Source organism: Theropithecus gelada, chromosome 8, assembly GCF_003255815.1.
Source record: "Theropithecus gelada isolate Dixy chromosome 8, Tgel_1.0, whole genome shotgun sequence".
Classification (NCBI taxonomy): Eukaryota; Metazoa; Chordata; class Mammalia; order Primates; family Cercopithecidae; genus Theropithecus; species Theropithecus gelada.
The window spans coordinates 114,967,067-114,991,842 of record NC_037676.1 but is presented as its reverse complement, the minus strand read 5'-3'; the positions used below and the strand labels follow the sequence as shown (position 1 = coordinate 114,991,842).

At 35.6% G+C, this 24,776-nt stretch overlaps 1 protein-coding gene across 1 annotated transcript in view; it reads left to right on the top strand.

Moving 5' to 3' along the window:
- Nucleotides 1–24,776, top strand: part of CSMD3 (CUB and Sushi multiple domains 3) — a 1,234,679-nt gene that overhangs the window by 622,560 nt on the left and 587,343 nt on the right. Inside the window, exon 12 of the mRNA XM_025394338.1 lies at nt 13,079–13,182. Within this exon, the coding sequence (XP_025250123.1) occupies nt 13,079–13,182 (104 nt within the window). The remainder of the gene's footprint in view (nt 1–13,078; nt 13,183–24,776) is intronic.

Genomic DNA, 24,776 nt, shown 5'->3' with positions numbered 1-24,776 from the left:
ACAGCACTTGCCCTTCTTACTATTACAGCTTTTTGGTCTCCTGGAATCTCTATACAATGTGAAAGAGTCATTTGGATGATTTAATTGCCCTCTCACAGCAAGAATCACATAATATACGTATCAAAGTATAAAAATTTGTGTAATTCCTTTGTTCAGCATTACATATCTGCTTTGAATTTTAACCCCTTCTGACGTAATAGCAAAGTCACCCACATCAATGATACTAGGGGTAAGCATTGAAGGGAGCAACATTTGCAGAGATAGGATGTAGTAGCTCCATCCTTTTTTTCTTTTTTTTTTTTCCTGTTAAGACCTCTTCTGTATTCACCCTATACATTATCAGACTGTGATGATCTCTAACGTACAAGGACAGGCATAAAACACCTCATGTGTCTTAGAGTGGTCAGATGAATACCAATACTATAACTCTTAGCTAGACATTACCTGGGAAATCCTACATTTTTACAGTGTAGAACCTGGGACTGCAATCAATTTTTTTAAAAGACAAATGTGCTAACATCAGGAAGCTTCTAGTTAGCACTTTAAAGAGACAATAAAATGATAAACACAGAAATAAATAATCATAATGTAAAGAAATCACCCTTAATGTAATAAAGAGGAAGCCCCTTAGAAATGTCAAAAATAGTTTTCTGAGCAGATGATTTTTAAGCCAATATTATAGAATGACAAGGAACTGGCAATGCAGAGAGAAGAGTGTCTGAGACAGAATTAGTCCTCATAAAGGATTTTTATGGCCCTGATGTCGTCTAGAAACTAAAAAGATGACAGGGGCCCTTGGCATAGTGGGTAAAGAGGAGAATGGACATCATGGAGACTGTAGAACTAAAGAAAGGTCAGATCGTAGAGGGCCCTCTGAGAGTTATTCAAATGTAGAATGAGAAACCACTGATAAATGTGATATCTAAATAATTCTTCTTTTCATTCAGATATCTCTCAAGTTTCTCACCCTCACCTCCTCTATCACTGAACACCTCCACCATTCTCTATCATCTTCCCTTGATTTATTTTTCTTTTTTTTTTTTTAATTGTACTTTAAGTTCTAGGGTACATGTGCACAACGTGCAGGTTTGTTACATTTGTATACGTGTGCCATGTTGGTGTGCTGCACCCATTAGGTATATCTCTTAATGCTATCCCTCCCCCCCACCCACAATAGGACCTGGTGTGTGATGATCCCTTTCCTGTGTCCAAGTGATCTCATTGTTCAATTCCCACCTATGAGTGAGAACATGTGGTATTTGGTTTTCTGTTCTTGCAATGGTTTGCTGAGAATGATGGTTTCCAACTGCATCCGTGTCCCTACAAAGGACACAAACTCATCCTTTTTTTATGGCTGCATAGTATTCCATGGTGTATATGTGCCACATTTTCTTAATCCAGTCTGTCACTGATGGACATTTGGGTTGATTCCAAGTCTTTGTTATTGTGAATAGTGCTGCAATAAACATACGTGTGCATGTGTCTTTATAGCAGCATGACTTAAAATCCTTTGGGCATATCACCAGTAGTGGGATGGTTGGGTCAAATGGTATTTCTAGTTCTAGATCCTTGAGGAATCGGCACACTGTTTACCACAATATTTGAACTAGTTTACAGTCCCACCAACAGTGTAAAAGTGTTCCTATTTCTCCACATCCTCTTCAGCACCTGTTGTTTCCTGATTTTTTAATGATTGCCATTCTAACTGGTGTGAGATGGTATCTCATTGTGGTTTTGATTTGCATTTCTCTTATGGCGAGTGATGATGAGCATTTTTTTATGTGTCTGTTGGCTGTATGAATGTCTTCTTTTGAGAAGTGTCTGTTCATATCCTTTGCCCACTTTTTGATGGGGTTGTTTGATTTTTCTTGTAAATTTGATTGAGTTCTTTATAGGTTCTGAATATTAGAGGATGTGGAGAAATAAGAACACTTTTACACTGTTGGTGGGACTGTAAACTAGTTCAACTATAATGGAAAACAGTGTGACGATTCCTCAAGGATCTAGAACTAGAAATACCATTTGACCCAGCCATCCCATTACTGGGTGTATACCCAAAGGATTATAAATCATGCTGCTATAAAGACACATGCACACGTATGTTTATTGTGGTACTATTCACAACAGCAAAGACTTGGAATCAACCCAAATGTCCATCAGTGGCAGACTGGATTAAGAAAATGTGGCACATATACACCATGGAATACTATGCAGCCATAAAAAAGGATGAGTTCGTGTTCTTTGTAAGAACATGGATGCAGCTGGAAACCATCATTCTCAGCAAACCATTGCAAGAACAGAAAACCAAACACCACATGTTCTCACTCATAGGTGGGAATTGAACAATGAGATCACTTGGACACAGGAAGGGGAACATCATGCACCGGGGCCTATTGTGGGGAGAAGGGAGCAGGGAGGGATAGCATTAGGAGATATACCTAATGTAAGTGACGAGTTAATGGATGCAGCACACCAACGTGGCACATGTATACATATGTAACAAACCTGCACATTGTGCACATGTACCCCAGAACTTAAAGTATAATATTAAAAAAAAGAAATTACATAAACAAAAGTAAAGTTAGCAGCAAAGACCATGAATTGAGAAGCTGGTATCTTACATCCTTTCTTTTTGGTGTCATAAGAAAAATAACAAGGATAAACTGAGGCTAGAATTAAAACTCATTGCACAGTTCATTATGTATGAAAGTATATAAATATCTGTATATCACTACTATAGTTTTGTGTCTAATCATTTTGAACACACCTTTCATTTTCTCAAAGTCTGGAGTCAAACATTTTTTATATTAAAATAGATACAGATAAATAAATGAAAAGAGAGGTATCCTAGACCACGATCACCCTATTTTTAATAAGGGACAAAAACTAGGAAAAGAGTCCTTCTTAGCAAATTTATTTTAATTAACCTCATACATATCTGTTTTTCAAAATATTTTGAATATATATCACCTAACTTACACAAATTTGTAATGAATAATCTCTTAAAACCAAGAATATTATCTGCAAGGATTTTCCTCAAAATCTGTAAATTCAAGTTGATCGTTTATATGTATTATGGAATTTAAATTATATGCTCCAGTAGCTAAGCATGAATAAATGATGCAAAAGGACCAATGGTTTTGTACTGTTGTGTTATGGATTTAATATTTGATGGATTTTTCATTTTATGTAGCTTTTTCCCTTCAGTGAAACATTTGTCGTCCTTTATTTAATCTGTCATTGTTACATACCAGGAATCCCCTAAAGGAGAAGACCAGTGTACAGATATTAAAGGCATAGAAAAATAAAACAAAGCTAAAAGCTTTCATCACTCCATCAATAGCTCTCGGTGTCCCCACACTCTCCTCCACCCCGTATCTAAAATATGATCCCTTGCAAGAATTGAAACTGTTAACCTGATACTGGCAGCAAATTGGATGAGCCTAGAGAATTCCCTGAGGTGGCACTTGTCACTGTTGAATGGTCTAGCCTAGAGTCTTGGGATACATATTCTGTAATAAAATATGTAAGTAAAATATTAAATATTGCAGTTCTTAATTCTTCTAGAATGAGATATGTATTCTTTTCTCTAAAATGATATTACTTTAAAATGAATAAATAAGGAATTTTCACGTGTCATACTTTAAGCATTTTATATCATACAATATTTACCTATTACACAAATTTCATATAAGTTTACCTTTGTATATTTATTTTTAAATAGCTAATTTAGGATGATTATTATTTAAATATCATTAACATGAATTATCCATATGCATGTGAAATGTATGTCATTTATAATACATGCCACAAAAGCAACCAAGTTTTAGGATTATTCTGAATTATATGATTTTTTAATAAAGGTACTCCATATTCTGCTCTCTCTAAATTAGACATTTATAAGCAATAACATTTGATAAGACAGTCCTGCCAAGGCATGATTTTTATGTGTGCCTTTGAATAATGCTTTCAAATGTATGGAGAAAAAGGAAAAAAAAACTATTATAATTATTTTAATTTGGAGCAAAGAAACCTTAACTGAATCCACTCTTCTCCATCCCTGCTTCGACAGCCCAAGTTTAGGTCCTCAATCTCTCTACCTCTGCCCTGTTATCCTTCAAATCCAGATTGTTCCTGCTGCCAAAGTGAGCAAGTAAAAAATTAAATATAGCCCTTTCAACTTCGTTCAAAATCGTAATTTGCTGCTTTTCATATACTTCTATATGTATGGACTTAAGTTCAAAGTCCCTAACATGGTCTGTTTTCTGCCTTCATTTCTAGTGTTCCTTCTCATCATTTTTTGCCTCACAGTTCATGTTTCAGAAACAAAAATATTTTTTTCACTTTGCCATATTTCACATTCTTCCCTAGAATGTTCTTTCCCAGTTCCCAACTCCACCTTCATTGGCAGTGTCTGGGGTTTTCCATCTCAAGGGATTATTTCCTCTTTACTCTCCAGCTGGATTGAGTGACTGTCATCTCTGCTAATATAACCCAGTGTGTCCATATCTCAAAACAGTCAACACAGGGTATTGTATTCATCTTGCTTATGTCACGTTTCCCTCATTGGACTATGATTGCCAAGGTATAGAAAGTATATGAAGAAAGAAGTGCTTTAATTAGATGTCAAGTTGATTGTGTAACATGCTATTTGCATACCTTAAGATTAATTGAAGTTTTTATATTTTGTAATTATACATATATAATGCATTCTGATTTCCACACTGGGTAGCAAAAATAGTTGTTAATATTAGAGTGACTTATTGCCATTCTGAAATAATCATAATGGAGAAAAGCTGCTCCCAGAAAAGGTAAATTTTTAGCAGCATTGAGTTTGGGGGAAAAACTCTTATCTTGGAATCAAATGGGATTGCTGATAAAAGAACTTCATCCTCAAGATTCATTGTGAACAGATGTGAACACCTATTTTAAGATAATTGACATAGCTAATAACAACTACCATTTATGAGGCCCTACAAGCATCCTATGTATTATTTTATAATCTTTGCTTATTGTAATACATATTTCAACCTTAAAATATGAATTATAAACACTATTTTGTATATGTTACAGAATTGCTCAAGACAATATAACATTTTTTGAGAGAAATGGGGCTATAATCCCAGGCTTTTCCCATGGACTTATCTATATCATCCTGTCTCACTAATGACTATAACTTGGTATTGGTATTGACATTAGTTAAAGCATCATTAATTTGTTTGGTTAAACATCATCAAAGGCTAATTTGAATGTTGTACTAATTATGTAAATTAAAAATGACTAATATTGTGAAATTTCTTCAGCTTCCAGAATTATTTTGAATTAAAAAATACAGACTTTACCATGGAACACAAAATAACTTATATCAATAGACACTTTCTATATTTTTCCCAAGGAATTTATGTAATATTTATTAATTGTTAGCTTTCAGAAATTGTCTCTCCCTGCCATCACTATTTAATACATGAGGCATATGCCAGACATCAAAGAACATATTTATGAACTATATTATGATTACAACATGATATGAGGTATTTGGGATACACAGAAAGTATTTTCTAAATTTCAGAACTTTGTTAACGTAGCATAGGGTGATGTTTAAGCAGATAATCATTATCGTCAAGCAAACCTGAAGTTTAGTTTCATCACCAGTAGCCAAATAAACATGGGAAAATTACTTGGGCAAAACATTCCTTTAAACTGAGAAGTTATTAAAACCATTTATTCATTGGAATGTCTTCAATTTACATATGGGAAACCTCAAGTCAAATGACTTAAATAATAAGAAAATGCAATATTTAAAAAGCATACTGACCAGAAGCATGCAAGCCCCCCACACACAGAAAAACACCATTCCTAGGTTCTGGACATCTCAATATGTAGTTTGGCTTTGTCTTCAAACTACGTATTGTGAGATGGCTGTAATAGCTCAATACATTCAGATAGAATTACCTCAAAGCAGACTGATTTTTTGTACTTTTTGAAAACCAAGAAATCATTTTGCAAAAGCTCCTCCGCAAATTGCTAATCATCTTCCAGTGGCCAGAATTAGGTCAAATATGTATAATCTAATCACTGACAAATGGAATGGGACATAGAGTGATTAGGACCCATCTCAGGAGACTCAGAATTGGATGAGCAGTCCCTGAGCATTAGGATGTACAGAAAAGGATACACGGGAACAAAATATATGTCCTGTGGTGGGAACTGAACAATGAGATCACTTGGACTCAGGAAGGGGAACATCACACACCGGGGCCTATCATGGGGAGGGGGGAGGGGGGAGGGATTGCATTGGGAGTTATACCTGATGTAAATGACGAGTTGATGGGTGCAGCACACCAACATGGCACAAGTATACATATGTAACAAACCTGCACGTTATGCACATGTACCCTACAACTTAAAGTATAATAATAATAAATAAATTTAAAAATAAAATTAAAAAAATAAAATTAAATTTAAAAAAAAAGAAAAAAAAAAAAGAAAAGCTCAAGGGCAAATAAGGAAGGTGGCTGTTGGGTAAGCAATCAATAGCATCTGCCACATTTTCCCCTTTGGTTATCAAATACCTCTCCAGACCCATCTTTCTTCTCCCGCATTCACTTTGGAAAAAATACTTACATAAAACATATTTTCTATCTGCATTAATAGAGAAAACCTAACATTTCAGCCATTTACTACATGCAAAGATATGTCCAGAATCCCTAAGTGATACACTAGCTTCTCCATTATATCTACAGGTAATTCCTCACTGTCTAAAGACCTGTGGCTAAAAGGCCAAATCCAATATAAAAGTATAGAACACAAACAGGGTAACTTCCCTAAGAACTCCCATTCAGAAGAAGAGAGAATTGAAGCTATACAATGGTTACTGGGTCATAGAACAATATCATATCCTTCTGGATAAGACTAGTGAACATTGACTTCTCTAGAAATGGAATGAGTTCCTAGAAAAGCTTGGAATGTAATAGAATCTATTTACCTTGTCATAGTGCTCCACAGCTTCTGGCTCTGACTCCTGGGAGGATTCATTTTTACCTGTTGGACAAGACTGCTGTGCTCTAGAATTTCAGTGCCACTACATATTACAACCACTGTTGCCCCTGAAACTGTATGTTTCTGCTGCTTTTGACAATCTTTGCCAGAATCCAATCTTTGTTTCCTTATTTATACACTTAAGATGTGTATCTGATTGATAAGGGAATCTTAGTTATCATACCTGTACACTGGATACAATGAATAATGGGGAGTCTAGGATCTGACCATATTGGGAGGTATGCTGTACTTCCTACCAAGATTCCTAATTTCCCAGATGAAAGGAGGATATTCAGGTGCTGGGCAGCCAGAATAATGTATAGATGTACACAACATAGACTTCTAGGGTCAAAATAAAAGAATGCATTTATAATTCTGAGACCACTGTTTTATGTAATATAAATATATTCCATTTAAAAAATTCATGTTAATGGGTATTAAGTGGGAATTCCACATGGCTTCAGAAATAATGACAATGTAGAAGTTATGGTATTAAATTATCAGTGCAAGATTCACAGAATGAAGATTATGAGACATAGCTTCTGTACCAGTTTTAACAAAATATCCTGTAAAAACCTATGTATTGAGCCTTATGAGAAATTGATCTACCAAGTATTTAATATTTAATGCTATCTATGGATTTTTTACTTCTGGAAAGTCAGTGTTAAAAAGCATTATGTTATTTTTAATTGACTTCATTAGTAGATTAAATAGTTTAATTCCAACCTCAATAAGCAACACTAAACAATCCAGTTAGAATCACCATTCCACAATGGAAATCAAGAGAGTGACTTACTTGGTTTAAAAAAAATAAAGACAATTATACATTATTTAAATACTTTAAGGGCATATTTTATTATTACAGTTTTTTTTTCATTAGTCCTATGTGTTAAATGCAATTTATGTTTTTGTTTATTTACTCCACAAATGATTAGGAAGAAGTAAAGCAGGCAAAATGTATGGCATTCTTTTTACACTAAATGCGTATTTTTCCTATTTTCTTACTAAATGTTTCTGCCCTACTACCAAATAAACATGTAGAAGAAGCATTCCTATTATACTGATGACTATTTGTTGATTTTTTATATTAACTTTTATATATTATACAAAAATAAATGGGTGGAAATGTCTATTTGGTCACTTTCATATTATTAAAGTATCAATAAAGAAGGAAAATTTTACATCAGACTACTGATGCTACTTATTACATTATAGCATGAACAAGTTTTCTTGTCAATTTGTTTTTGTTTTCCTAAGTTTTATTTATACATTCTATTAAAGGTATTTTTCTTTTAACCATATCTCAATATGCTATGTTGGGGTTTTACTGTAATGCCTTACTTATATTAATGGCTTCAAATAAGGCAAAGGTAATTTTTAATTTTTTTAATGTACAAGTTTTACTTCTGTGAACTATTTCAATAATAATGTTAAAAATAAGCATAAATAAATCAAACTAAAATGAATGTATTATAAAAATTCAATCAGAATATTTTAGCTTCTCAGTAATTGTGTGTCATTGAAACTGTTCAAGAATTACAAGTGTCTAAAAATTCAATGACAGCTCAGTGGTTAAGTGCTTATCCAAAAGTATATGGATTAGTTAGTAATTAATTCATCACTTAATTTAAAGTGAGATAGAGCTCTCATTGTTGCATATATACATGCAAGAGTCTCAGTTACAATTTCGGCAAAATAAGATCTACCATTCTATGGGTGTCCAAAGTCTTTAGGACATGATTATACAATAATGGATATGAAGAGTTTGGTATAGAACTAGCAATCAATCAGGCAGTCATTTATTAGACACTTAATTTGTATCCACTAGCCTATTAGACTTTTAAGTCATATGAAAGGAGACATTCTCTAATTTTAATTACAGTTCACTCATAGATCTACTGTGAAATAGGTTGGGGTGATGAAGATCATGGGATTTATCCTTTTGGCAGGATGACAGATGAGGTACTTTGAGAGTTACTCTCTCTGAAATATAAGAAACATAGTAATGTTCATGTCATTATTAGTTCACAAGAAAACAAAAGAAATGTATAAAACTATGAATAAATATCATGCAAACAAACATACAGACACACACACACATACACACACAGACATACAAACATATATATTGGAGGCATTCCCTCTTGAATGAGGTACAATTTAATGAGGCCAGTTGTCATCTGTTCTAGTAAACATTTTACCAGATATACAAGAAAGTTAAGATTTTAAAATTACATAATTTGTAAAAGAAGAACCTAAAATATTATTTACAGAAGACATGCTTGCTATGTAAGAAACTAAAAATAATTTACAAATGTTTTTAAATAATATGGATGCTTTATCCAGTGCCTAGTTAGATCAATAGACAAAAAAATAAATTTCATTTCTATATACCAAAAAAGTTCCAAATATAAAGATAAATACCACTTTCAATAGCAAAAAGCATTTTCAACATGTAATATATTTTAAAAAACATTATTAAAAGATATTTAGAGATCTACATAAATGAAGAGATAAGTCAGACTTGTGTGTAGGGAGATTCAATACCTTAAGATGTCAGTTCTCAACAAATCAGTTATAGATTCACTGCAATTCCAATAGAAAGCCCAAATAAATTTCTGAAGAATTTTACAAGTTGATATGTGAAAGACAAATGGTCCAAGAGTAGTCAAAATACTCCCAAAGAACAAAAGGATTAAGTTTGTGGAGTCTCTGACTTATAAGATACAGTCTTATCTTATAGTAATAATAATAATAAGCCAATTTGTGGTAGTTTGGGTACATACAAACTCACCAAGACAACAAGATCCATAATCCAAAATCCAATATACTTACATATAGAATAGTTATATATATTAGAGTTTGCTGATCATTGGAGAAAGAAGGGCTTTTTATTAAATAAAAAGTACTGAGACAACTGGGTGTTCATATTGGAGGGAAAAATGAAAGGAATACTGTGCTAACTTATATTGCTGTGTAAAAAATTACCCAAAATTAGCAACATGAAACAACGTAAATTTGTTATCTCACAGTTTCCACAGGAAAAGAGTCTAGGCATGGATATCTGGGTCTTCTTTTCAAGGTTGTACCAGGGTGAAATCAAAGCATTGGTCCGGAATGGGATCTCATTTGAAACTGTAAGGCTTCTTCCAGGCTCACTTGTTGGCAGACTTCAATTATTGTGGTTGCAGGACTTAGGCCCTCACCTTGTAAAGGGCACCACTGCTCCATGTTAAACGTGCCTTTCCACAGCATGGAAGTTTGTATCTTCAAGTCCAACAGGAGAGCATCTCTTCTGATTTTTTGTTAGCTTGTTTTTTGATCTCTTACTTCTAGACCTTCTTTTAAAGGGAATCCCCTGAATTAGTCAGGCCCACTCAGAATAATCTCCGTTTTGATGAACTTAAAGTCAACTGATTAGAGACCTTAATTATACATCTGTAATATTCCTTCACCTTTTCCATATAATATAAGCTAATCATAGAATTGATAATCCATCATCTTCATAGATCTTGCCCGCACTGAAGGGGAGGGTATCATATAGGTTATCTACACCAGGGGATTAGAATATTGGAAGACATCTTAGAATTCTGCCTCCAATACAGTCCTACTTTGCAGTTTCTATAAAAGTCAATTCACAAAAGATAAAAGATATGAAGATACATCTGTATGAGCTTGTGTCATTAATATTAATAATTTTTACCAGAGTAGGATTTGTTTATCTACTATTTTATGAGTAGATAAGTAAGTCTTACTCTGGTAAAATTAATAACTTTTTGTATCAAGTAATCTAACAAGGAAGCTGTGAACTTGAAGCTATTGCAACACATGTAATGTAAGGAATTAGTACCCATAATATATAAAGCTGATCTCAACTAGTGAGCCAGGTTCAATGGTGTACTATGAGTTAGCCACAGGTAGAACTAAGATATTGATTTAACTCCCTCTATGGAACAGAAGGTCCTGGGCAAAAAATAAAAATAAAATTTCCATTATAAGCAGCTTCATCTGTTCACCTTTGTGTATTACAAATATTATTGTTTTTAAAGTGTGCTGTAATGGAATGCTTTTGGAATCACCAATATAAAGAATTCTTGCAATTAATAACAAGTAGACAAGAGGTCTGAGGAAAAAAGATGCCAAAACACAAATAGTTGTGTCACAGAAAAGGAAATATGAATGATATATAAACATATAAAAAGATATGCAACTCAATTAGTAATAAGGAAAACACACACACACACACACACAAAGCAAAACAACAAAAAAACACTTTTACACCTACTAGAGTTGTAGGAATAAATGCATTCAATGTATGCAAGTGTGAACATTTGAATCGGTAAAACAATTTTGGAAAACCATATGGGACTAGGTTATAAAATGAATTTTTGCTGTTATTACCTAGCAAGTATACTGCCTAGAGACATACTTCAAAATGTGAACCAAAAGGTGTTTAATTTTGCTCATGACCATGTTGCTTATAGTAGCCAAAAAAAAAAAAAAAAAAAAAAGAAAAGAAAAGAAAATGAGAAACAATGTAAATCTATACTGACAGGTAATTATCAATGGAAAGTATTTATATTTAACTATACGTGGAACAAATACACATATTTTAAAAATTGTGATCATGTAGGCTGGGCACAGTGGCTCACGCCTGTAATCCCAGCACTTTGGGATGCCGAGGCAGGTGGATCACGAGGTCAGAAGATCGAGACCATGGCTAACACAGTGAAACTCCGTCTCTACTAAAAAATACAAAAAAATTAGCCAGACATGGTGGCTGCCTATAGTCCCAGCTACTCTGGAGGCTGAGGCAGGAGAATGGGGTGAACCTGGGAGGCAGAGCTTGCAGTGAGCCGAGATCGCACCACTATATTCTAGCCTGGGCAACAGAGCGAGACTCCATCTCAAAAAAAAAAAAAAATTATGATCATTTAAAATGTATAGGTCAAAGTTTTCATTTACATGCTATATTTAAATTTGGACAAAACAATTGCTTTAGTCAATGCAAATATTAAAATATTTTATAAAACAAGAAATATGTGTAGTCAAAAATTGTTATACAGCAAAATAAGTCAGGATATAAATTCCTTTATTTTTAATTATTTTTACAATAACAAAGTAGAAAATAGTTATAAATATTACTAAAGAAATATCTTCTTCATTTATTCTCTCATAATGTGGTAACCTCAGGCATTCATTTTATCAGGTGACGAACAATAATTTATTATAAATTATTTTTTGCTCAAAACATGACTATATGTAGGACACTATGTAATTTTATGTAATTTCTTTCTGTACTGATTCTTAATTACATCTTTTCAATATTTTAGCTATTTTTAAAATTGCAATTTAATTAAATTTGAATTTTTGCATAGCTATATAAGCAATATATGAATATATGAGTATATTTTAGTAAGAAATAATGCTGAATTACATACCATGGTGCAGTGTGCCTCTCAAAGTATTGTGCTCCCAGTTTTGCCACTCATTTTAATATATTTGAGGAATTCTGTTACCAAAGGATACATAAAAATAAACTTGATACCATTCTGGCAATCTAGATTCAAGTTTAGCTCTAACAAATTTTAAGCTTTACTACTTAATGGAAATAGCACACTCTGTTTCTGCACGTTAACTTTATAAAATATATATGCGAATGTGTGGAAAACCACTCTCCACCTACATATACTTTTTATAAAGCCTTCTTAGAGTAGATTTGCTTTAATCATTCTTCAAATAAGAGTATTCTATAAACAGAAACCATGAAATTTCATTGAACATTTAATGCAGAAAATACAATACAGCAAGTAAAAGTCATGTAATGATATAATGATTGAACTTTAAGCATATTCTAACATGACTTGCTGCCATACTATGAAATTATATATATATATAAAAAACTGCTTGTGTGTGTGTGTGTGTGTGTGTGTGTGTGTGTGGAGAGACAAAGAATGCTTTTCTGTCATTGCTGTTTCTGTTGTTTCTATTACATAACACAATATATTTAAGGAAGGTGTATGTTTCTGTTTACTACTAGGTTATCCAGATAAATTTTGAAGAATTTGATCTGGAGATTGGCTATGATACCTTGACAATTGGTGATGGGGGCGAAGTTGGAGATCCTAGGACCGTGCTCCAAGTGTAAGTTCCCAATGTTTCACTTTTGCCTTAGCCTATCGAGTACTAATAAAATTTTACTTTCAAATTATTGTTTTACATTGATTGCTCCCACTACTACAGGCAGAAGATGAACAGTAACTTAGTTATTATTAGTAACTTTCATATAATCTGTTAGTGCTTCTTCAGTGAGATTTAAGGCACTTTGGCTCAGTTCAATTGGGCTTCTCTAACAAAATGCAGTAAACTGGGTGACTTATAAACAATAGAAATGTATTTCTTATAGTTCTTGCTGCTAAGAAGTACCAGATTAAGGTGTCAACAGATTTGATGTCTGGTGAGGGCTTGCTCATCTAACCTGATGCTTCTCAAAATAGAGTCTTTTTGCATCACAAATGCATCACAAATACTTGGTGCACATTTGAAAATGTAGATTTTTAGGCCCTCAAGCCAAACTTAGTGAATCAGCATCTCCAGGATGTGAATTTATCAATCTATATTTTAACAGACTCCCTGCATGATCCTTATGCACATCAAAGTTTGAGAACAACTGATATAAATGTTAAAAAAATTAGTATCAGCATAGACAGCTACTAGTGGTAATGCCCTTATTGTGTGGGTTTGTGTATTTCTTACTGTATACATTGACTAAAGGTAAGCCATTTTTTTTTCCTTTTTTTCTTTTCCTTTTCATTCTCTTCTCCCTCTTCTTTTTATTTTCTTTTTAATTTTAAAAGAAGGCCTCCTAGAACTATTATTCCAGAATCCTGTAATAAACCAGAATCCTGTAATAAACCAGGGGTTAACCTCATAACCACACATAGTATATTATAGACCCCAATATTACTGCTCTTTAGCCTTATTTTTCTAGAAAACAAAGCAAATACAAAACTTACTCACCTTTCTTCATGCACCCTTGACCTCAACTTCAACCTCTCTCCCCTGTCTGCAACACGGATATCATTGATCAACATGATTTACTTGTCTATCTCTGGCCTACTACAGTTCCATTTTGTGTTTCCTAAGGTGTGATGGACAAATGGGCCAGCATTTTACATGCTTTACATGTTCAGTTATTAGTTCATTTTCACATTGCTTTAAAGAACTACCTGAGACTGGGTTATTTATGAAGAAAAGACATTTAATTTACTTTCAGTTCCACAGGCTTAACAGGAAGCATGACTGGGAGGCCTCGGGAAACTTACAATCATGGCGGAAAGCAAAGGGGAAGCCAGGACCTTCTTCACATGGTGGCAGGGGAGAGAGAGAGAGAGAGAAAGAAAAGGGGGAAGTCCCACACACTTTAAGACCATCAGATCTTGTGAGAACTCACTTACTATCATGAGAACAGCATGGGAGAAATCCACCCCCCATGATCCAGTCACCTCCCACTAGGTCCCATCTCCAATTTGACATGAGATTTGGGTGGGAACACAAATCCAAACTATATCAGTTATGTTGCTTACATTTTTGTAACTTCATTCTTAATACTTCCTCTCTTGAAAATGATCAGCACTTTTCTTGCACCTGAGCAACGTGTTGAGCCTGTTAGGAATATCACCACACTGACATTTTCCAGAAATAATCAACAGTTCTTACTAAATTTTATTGTAGTTTTATACCTGACAGATTAGATTTCATTTTAATATAAAATTGCATATATTTTACATGCAATATACTGTAAAATTGTATATATATAAATTGGCAGAAACAGAACTGCTCTGATGATTAGCTATGCTTTTTTTCCTGTTATTGTTTGTCAAATACAGAGTTTTAAGGAACTGAAAATTACATATAAAAATTTGAATTTATGGTTTCTTGTAAAACTGGTGACACTAGATCTTCATAGTCACGTAGCAAAAATTGGCTGGGACTGTCTTCTGCCTCCTTTAGAGAGGGCATAGAATCTTTGTGGCCACTCATCCCTCTATCATTTTCCACTCGAACTTCTAAGGTCCCTTGCTTTCCTGCGTGGGCCTGTAACTATTTAATTATGCAACACCTGATATAAGACAAAATGTGGATTGCTTTCTCTATCAATTTATCCATTGTTTTCCAAGTAAATATGTTTGTTTCTTTACCTGACACTCATAAACATTGAAGTTTCTTGGATATCAATAATATATAGTAAATTTGGTGACTAATCCCCACACATTGCAGATGTTTCTCTCTACATGTTTGATAGCTCCCATCATATGCACTTCAGAAATAAAATTGTAAAACATGCATTTGATGGGACATCTTTTCCTTTTTCTGTTTAAGACAGAAAACTGGATTTTAGGTTCAGATTTTTAAAAACATGGACAAGAAAAAGCAGGCTGGCTAGTCAATTGACTAAAAAAAATATTTTTAAGAAGCTTTTATCATATATCTGCCACAAAAAACTTCATATCTCAGCCTTGGATAAAATATTAGAAATCATCTTCTCCAACTGACATCCAAGATCATAGATGCTATGTCTTCCTATTGCTGCTTTCTTTTAAAAAAAGCTATTTGAGCTAATTAGTATCACACAATTATAGATGGAAACTATATATATATATTATATATATATATAAAATATTGTTATAGTAACCCAGTAAAACACAGAAGAAAGATGTCAAAATTATCTTAAATACTCAACCATTAGAATGGTTTAAATATAAAAAGAGTACTTTTATTGGGATTAAGCAGTGGTCTGTACAATCTCTAATGTTAAAAAAAAAAATGTGTGTTTGTACCATATTTTTCACCCTGTTTCAATGTTAGAAAAATTCTGAAGACAATCATGAATTCTGATATACCAGCTGATATTCTTTTTGGACAGAAAATCATTGTATAAATAATATGGAATCACTGTTAGATATTATTTTTCAAAAGAATACCAAGTATCCAAATGGTTGTTCCTACACCATCCAATTTAAAGTTTCCAATGAGAACTGCATCTTCAGTCAGGATTAAAAATTAAGGCTTTGAGGCAGGGCCAATATGGCCAACTAGAAGCAGCAGCAATTGGAGGCTCCCATTGAAAAGAACCACAACAGTGTACAAATCCTGTACTGACAATCGAGATATCCAGGTTCTGTCATCAGAACTGACTAGATAACTGACATAATCCAAGTAGAGGAAGGAAGAGCAGTGTGGTGCAGCAGCCTACCTGAAAGCCACATGGGGCAGGGGAGCCCCCATTCCACAGCCAAGGGAGGTGGTGAGTGTGCTGCCCAGCCTGAGAAACCATGTTTTTTCCACAGAACTGTGCAACCCACAGATTGGATGATCCCAGTCATGAGCACACGCGACCAGGACCTAGGATCCCAACAAGAGAGCCACAGAGATTCTCAATAGCCACTTACCTAGAATCTGCTTAAGCCTGCCGAGCTCCCAGGGGAAGGGGTGGCCAGCACCTCAGCTGTGGCTGCCTGATATCTAAGTCATTTGGGCTTCTTGGGGGAGGGTTGGCAGCCAACACTGGGACTGATAGCTGCCTAACACACTAAACTCCCAGGGCAGGGGAAGGGTGGCAGCAATCTCTATAGCTCCAGGCCATGCTTTTCCCCTATTGGAGCTGGAAAGACTGGATGGCTTGGTCTCAAGAGGTATCCACCATAGCCCAACATACCAGCTGTGGCAGACTGTGGCCAGAGTGCCTCTTCAGGCCTGAACCTAACCCATCCTACCCCACTGGGTTGGGCCTCCCTGCAGGAACTCCAAGAACTCCAGCCAGGGGCTCAGGGACAGAACTCTGATCTCCCTGGGCCTGAGTCCCTAGTGGGAGGGGTGGCCGCAGTCTCCAGGGACCGGCAGACTTAGTTTTTCCTCCTGCTAGTTATGAGCAATCCAGGCAGGCCAGGCGAGTGGTTTTCCTTTCAGCAAAGCACACCCCTTCCACCAAGGGACAGTCAAAGTGCTCCATTAAACAGTACCTGCTCCCCATGCCACCCAACTGGATGAGACCCTCCAACAGTTCTCAGACACCCTATTCAGGAGTGTTTCTACTGGCATCAGGTCAGTGGCCCTCGAGATCAGAGATCCCAGAGGAAGGAACAGGAACCTATCTTTGCTGTTCTCTAGCCTCCTCAAGTGACATCTCCAGATGCAGGAGTGAACCAGATGATTAGGGCCTGAAGTGAACCCCTAGCAAACTGCAGCAGTCTTACAGAAGAGGGACCTGACCACTGAAAGAAAAACAAACAAACAGAAAGGAACAACAGCAGCATCAACAACAACAAAAAAGTTCCCACAAAAACCCCATCTGAGGGTCAGCAGCCTCAATGATAGAAACTAGACAAACTCAGGAACATGAGAAAAAATTAACAACAACAACAGAAAGATGAAAATCCAAAAGGCCAGAGTGTCTCTGCTCTTCCAAATGATTGCAATGCATCTCCAGCAAGGGCACAGAACTGGACAGAGGATGAGATGGAGTAATTGACAGAAGTAGTCTTCAGATGTTGAGTAATAACAAATTGCTGAGCTAAAGGAGCATGTTCTAACCCAATGCAAAGAAGATAAGAACCTTGATAAAAGGTTATAGGAGCTGCTAACTAGAATAACCAGTATAGAGAGAAACATAAATGACCCGATGAAGTTGAAAAACAGAGCAGGAGAACTTTGTGAATCATACACAGGTATTAATAGCCAAATTGACCAAGTGGAAGAAAGGATATCAGAGTTTGAAGACCATCTTTTTGAAATAAGGCATGCAGACAAGATTAAATAAAAAAGAATGAAAAGGAATGAACAAAATCTCTGAGAAATATGGAACTGTGTCAAAAGACTGAACCTATGATTGATTGGAGTATGGGAAAGAGATGGTTAGAATGGAACCAACTTGGAAAACACACTTCAGGATATTATCCAGGAGAGCTTCCCCAACCTAGCAAGGCAGCCCAACATTCAAATTCAGGAAATACAGAGAACACCACTAAGATACTCCATAAGAAGATCAACTCCAAGACACATAATCATCAGATTCTCCAAGGTTGAAATAAAAGAAAAAATGTTAAGGGTAGCCAGGGAGAAAGGTCAGGTCACCTACAAAGGGAAATCCATCTGACTAACAGTGGTTCTCTCAGCAGAAACCCTGCAAGCCAGAAGAGAGTGGGGCCCAATAGTCAACATTCTTAAAGAAAAGAATTTTCAGCTCAGAATTTTATTTCCAGTCAAACTAAGCTTCATTAGCAAAGGAGAAATAAAACCTTTTCAAGATAAGAAAATGCTGAGGGATTTTGTCACCATCATGCCTGCCTTGCAAGAGCTCCTGATGGAAACACTCAATATAGAAAGAAAAAACAAGTACCAGCCACTGCAAAAACACACCAAAATATGAAGACCAAATGACACTATGAAGAAACTGCAACAGTTAGTGTCCAAAATAACCAGATAGCGTCATGATCACAGGATCAAATTCACATGTAACAATACTATCCTTAAATGTAAATGGACTAAATGCCCCAATTAAAAGACAAAGACTGGCAAATTGGATAAAGAGTCAAGCACCAACAGTGTGCTGTATTCAGGAGCCCCATCTCATGTGCAAAGACACAAATGGGTTCAAAATAAAGGGATGGAGGAAACTTTACCAAGCAAATGGAAAGCAAAAAAAAAAAAAAAAAAAGCAGGGGTTGCAGTCCTAGTTTCTGACAAAACAGACTTTAAACCAACAAAGATAAAAAAAGATAAAGCTGGGCATTACATAATAGTAAAGGGATCAATTCAACATGAGGAGCTAACTATCCTACTTATATATGGACCTGATACAGGAGCACTCGGATTCATACAACAAATTCTTAGAGACCTACAAAGGGACTTAGACTCCCACACAATAATAGTGGAAGACTTTAACACCCCACTGTCAATATATTTAGACATATCAGCAAGAGAGAAAATTAACGAGGATATTCAAAACTTGGAATTGATCTATGGATCAAGTGGACCTAATAGACATCTACAGAACTCTCCACTCCAAATCAACAGAATATATATTCTTCTCTGTGCCACATGGCATTTATTCTAAAATTGACCACATAATTTCAAGTAAAACACTACTCAGCAAATGCAAAAGAACTGAAATCATAACAGTCTCTCAGACCAAAGTGCAATCAGATTAGAACTCAGGATTAAGAAACTCACTCATAATCACACAACCACATGGAAACTGAGCAACCCACTCCTGAATGACTCCTGGGTAGATAATGACATTAAGGAAGAAATCAAGAAGTTCTGTGAAACCAATGAGAATAAAGAAACAACATACCAGAATCTCTGGGACACAGCTAAAGCAGTGTTAAGAGGGAAATGTATAGCAGTAAATGCCCACATAAGAAAGCTAGAAAGATCTAAAATTGACACCCTAATATCACAATTAAAAGAAATAGAGGAGCAAGAGCAAGCAAATTCAAAAAGTAGCAGAAGACAAGAAATAACTAAGATCAAAACAGTAGTGGAGGAGATAAAGACATGAAAAATCCTTTAAAAAATCAATGAATCCAGAAGTTTTTTTTTTTTTAAGTAACAAAATAGAGCACTAGCTAGACTAATAAAGAAGGAAAGAGGGAATAATCAAATAGACACAATAAAAAATGAAATACAAACTACCACAGAAATACAAACCACCATCTGAGAATACTATAAACACCTATATGCAAATAAAATAGAAAATCTAGAAGAAATGGAAAAATTCCTGGACACATACACTCTCCCAGGACTAAACCAGTAAGAAGTCAAATCCCTGAATAGACCAATAACAAGTTCTGAAATTCAGGCAATAATTAATAGAGTACCAACAAAAAAGAGGTCAGGACCAGATGGATTCACAGCCGAATTCTACCACAGGTACAAAGAGGAGCTGGTATCATTCCTTCCGAAACTCTTCCAAGGAGCTGAAATGGAGAGACTCCTGCCTAACTCATTTTATAAAGCCAGCATCATCCTGATACCAAAACCTGGCAAAGACATAACAAAAAAAAGAAAACTTCAAGTTAATATCCCTTATGAACATCAATGCAAAAATCCTCAATAAAATAGTGACAAACTGAATCCAGCATCACATCAAAAACTTATCTCACACAATCAAGTTGGCTTCATCCTTGGATACAAGGCTGGTTTATCATATGCAAATTAATAAATGTAATCCATCACAAAAGAGGACCAATGACAAAAACCACATGATTATCTTAATAGATGCAGAAAAGGCCTTCAATAAAATTTGACACCCCTTCATGTTAAAAACTCTCAATAAACTAGGTATTAATGGAACATATCTCAAAATGATAAGAGTTATTTATGACAAACCCACAGCCAATGTTGTACTGAATGGGCAAAAGCTGGAATCATTCCCTTTGAAAACTGGCACAAGACAAGGATGCCCTTTCTCACCGCTCCTATTCAACATAGGATGGTGGAAGAGAAGGAAATAAAGAGAGGAAATAAAGAGAAAGAAATAAAGAGAGTAAGTCAAATTGTCTCTGCAGATGACATGATTCTATATTCAGAAAATCCCATTTTCTCAGCCCCAAAACTTCTTAAGCTGGTAAACACCTTCAGCAAACTCTCAGGATACAGAAGTATGTACGAAAGTCACAAAAATTCCTATACTCCGACAATAGACAAGCAGAGAGCCAAATGATGAGTGAACTCCCAGTTACAATGGCTACAAAGAGAGTAAAATACTTAGGAATACAACTTACAAGGGATGTGAAGGACTTCTTCAAGGAGAACTACAAACCACTGCACAAGAAAATAAGAAAGGACATAAACAAATGGAAAAAGATTCCATGCTCATGGATAGGAAGAATCAATATTGTGAAAATGGCCATACTACCCAAAGTAATTTATAGATTCAATGCTCTCCCCATCAAACTACCATTGACATTCATCAAGGAATTATAAAAAAAAAAAAAAAAAAAAAAACTAATTTAAATGTAATACGGAACCAAAGAAGAGCCTGTATAGCCAAGACAATCCTAAGAAAAAAGAACAAAGGTGGAGGCATCATAGTACTGACCTCAAACTATACTACAAGGCTACAGTAAACAAAACAGCATGGCACTGGTACGAAAACAGTCAAATAGACCAATGGAACAGAACAGAGATATCAAAAATAACACTACACATCTACAACTATCTGATCTTCAACAAACCTAACAGAAACAAGCAACGGAGAAAGGGTTTCCTATTCCATGAATGGTGCTGGGAAAACTGGCTAGCCATATGCAGAAAACTGAAACTGGACCCTTTCCTTACTCCCTGTACAAAAATTAACTCAAGGTGGATTAAAGACTTAAATGTAAAACCCAAAACCATAACAACTCTAGAAGAAAGCCAGGGCAATACCATTCAGGACATAGGCATGGGCAAAGACTTCATGACAAAAATACCCAAAGCAATTGCAACAAAAGCCAAAATTGACAAATGGGATCTAAATTAACTAAAGAGCTTTTGCACAGCAAAATAAACTATCATCAAAGGGAACAGGCAACCTACAGAATGGGAAAACATTTTTGCAATCTACCCATCTGACAAAGGTCTAATACTGAGAATCTACAAGGAACTTAAAAAAGTTTACAAGAAAACAGCAAACAACCCCATCAAAAAGTGAGCAAAGGACATGAACAGACACTTCTCAAAAGAAGACATTTTTGTGGCCAACAAACATGAAAAAAAAAAAAAAAAAAAACTCAACATCTTTGATCATTATAGAAATACAAATCAAAACCACAGTGAGATATTATCTCACACCAGTCAGAATGGCAATTATTAAAAATTCAAGAAACAATAGATACTGGGAAGCTTGGAGAAACAGGAATGATTTTACATTGCTGGTGAGAATGTAAATTAGTTCAACAACTGTGGAAGACAGTGTGGTGATTCCTCAAGAATCTAGAACAAGAAATACCATTTGACCCAGCAATCCCATTACTGGGTATATACCCAAAGGAATATAAATCATTCTACTATAAAGGTACATGCACACATATGTTTATTGAAGCACTATTTGCAATGGTAAAGACACGGAACCAACCCAAATGCCCATCAATGATAGACTGGATAAAGAAAATATGCTACATATACACCATGGAATACTATGCAGCCATAAAAAAGGAATGAGATCATATCCTTTATGGGTACATGGATGAAGCTGGAAGCCATCATCTTCAATAAACTAAGAAAGAAGCAGAAATCCAAACACTGCATGTTCTCACTCATAAGTGGGAATTGAACAACATGGACACAGGGAGGAGAACAACACACACCAGAGCTAGTTGGGGTGGTGGTGAGTGGAGGAAGAGGGAAGAGCATTAGGACAAATAGCTAATGCATGCGGGGCTTAAAGCCTAGATGATGGCTTGATAGGTGCATCAACCACCATGGCACATGTATACCTATGTAGCAAACCTACAAGTTCTGTACTTGTATCCTGAACTTAAAGTAAAATAAATAAATAATAATAATAACAAAAAGGCCTCATGCCTCATTCCACAACCAATACCTTTTAGGCTGTTCATTCAATGGATGCAAATTTGCCCTTTAGTGAGAGTGTGAGAAAGCTAGGAAAATTCTTTAAAAAATCAATTATCTTTAAACAATCATAAAACTATGAGACTAGCAGGCACACAGACAAATTCAGATTTAGCCCTTTTTGTAATTATGTATATTACGTTTTTGTAAAACTCAAAAAGAGGGCACTGGTCCTTACTATACAATTTTTAGGCAGTGAAAGGAAAACACCTATGTATTTTAAATATAGTAATTAATTAACAATTGAGCTCTTTCTTAATCAAATGACACTTCTGTGTAAGCATACCAAACCTTTCACTTTGTTCATACCTACTTCTCATAGGGTTTAATCCATTCTCATTTGATGTCAAGTGCCTCAAATAATCTACTATATTTTTTATTATTGGTTTTGTCAGACTTCTAAATGTTCTCTTTATTAAGTACAGATGACACCCTTCTTTCCTTTTACATTGGAGAGCAGGAATGAAAATGTTTTAAAATGAATTAATTCTATAATAAATAATTGAGATCAAGTAGCAGATGAGGCTAGAGGGAGTGGATAATTAAGTAAGTGAAATAAGACTGCAACTAATTTTTTGAAGAAGGTGATGCCAAAATTAGCTAGACAGCATAAAACCAGAAAAAAGAACTATGTTGATGGGACATGCTCTTACATCCCAAGTGAACAGTCAAATGGAAATAGCTGAGTTTTCTTCTTCTGCTCTTAGGAAAATTAAAGAAAACAGTGTTACATTTTTTTTATATTCCCACATGACTGTTGTCATATTGTAATTAGTTTGTGTAGTCTATCAAATTATAAGTACTTCATCATATACAGTGTCCTCACTCTAAGAAATTATATTAATTTTTAAAAATCTGTGATTCCTAATTTTGTTCTATATTCTTCCATTCATCATCAGAAAATGTGTTTCTCAAACTTGCTGTTCTCCCTCAGAAACAAAATTATACTTCTCTGAAAATGTAACTATCTTTTCCTCAAGTAGGGATAAATATGAGAGAACTTGACTTGGGCCCACCTCCTACAGATGTTTTAATAGCACTGGCTTGGCCGGGCGCGGTGGCTCACGCCTGTAATCCCAGCACTTTGGGAGGCCGAGGCGGGCGGATCACGAGGTCAGGAGATCGAGACCATCCTGGCTAACATGGTGAAACCCCGTCTCTACTAAAAATGCAAAAAATTAGCCGGGCGAGGCGGCGGGCGCCTGTAGTCCCAGCTACTCGGGAGGCTGAGGCAGGAGAATGGCGTGAACCCGGGAGGCGGAGCTTGCAGTGAGCCGAGATCGCGCCACTGCACTCCAGCCTGGGCGACTAAGCGAGACTCTGTCTCAAAAAAAAAAAAAAAAAAAAAATAGGACTGGCTGACTGGCTAAAAGGAACATGCACACATGTGTTTACTGAAGCACTATTTACAATGGCAAAGACATGGAACCAACCCAAATGCCCATCAACAATAGACTGGGTAAAGAAAATGTGGTACATATACACCATGGAATACTATGCAGCCATAAAAAAGAATGAGATTTTACAGACTTGGAGTTGAATCAAAAGTTTCTTTGAACTCTAAGACTCTGTGATAGCAGAATTACCTGGATTTATATTCACCAAAGAAGTTGACATAAATTTGAGTGAACCTGAATTTTAAGACTTGTATGATTTCTCTGCTGGAATGTGGAGGCATTGGAAAGTCTATCTGCCAGCCCCAGAGGCCAATTGTCCACCCTCTCCTCTCAATTTCAACTCCATTCATCACAACCCATGTCAACCTAGCCTGCATGTTCAAACTGTCCACCCACCCCGCAAACAGCCTCTCATTGCACCTAGAGATGCACAGGTGAGGTGTGTGTTCAAGTTGTGGGATATGGACCTGGATAAAAGGCCTATGCAGGTCCTAGTAACAGGGAATTCCAGGGTACCACATACCTGTGTGTTCTAGAACAGTGCTTCACAAACAAACAGTAAAATAGATTTGATTTTTATTTCTGATTTTTCTTTTTCTTTTTTTTTTTTTTGAGACGGAGTCTCGCTTTGTCGCCCAGGCTGGAGTGCAGTGGCCGGATCTCAGCTCACTGCAAGCTCCGCCTCCCGGGTTTACACCATTCTCCTGCCTCAGCCTCCCGAGT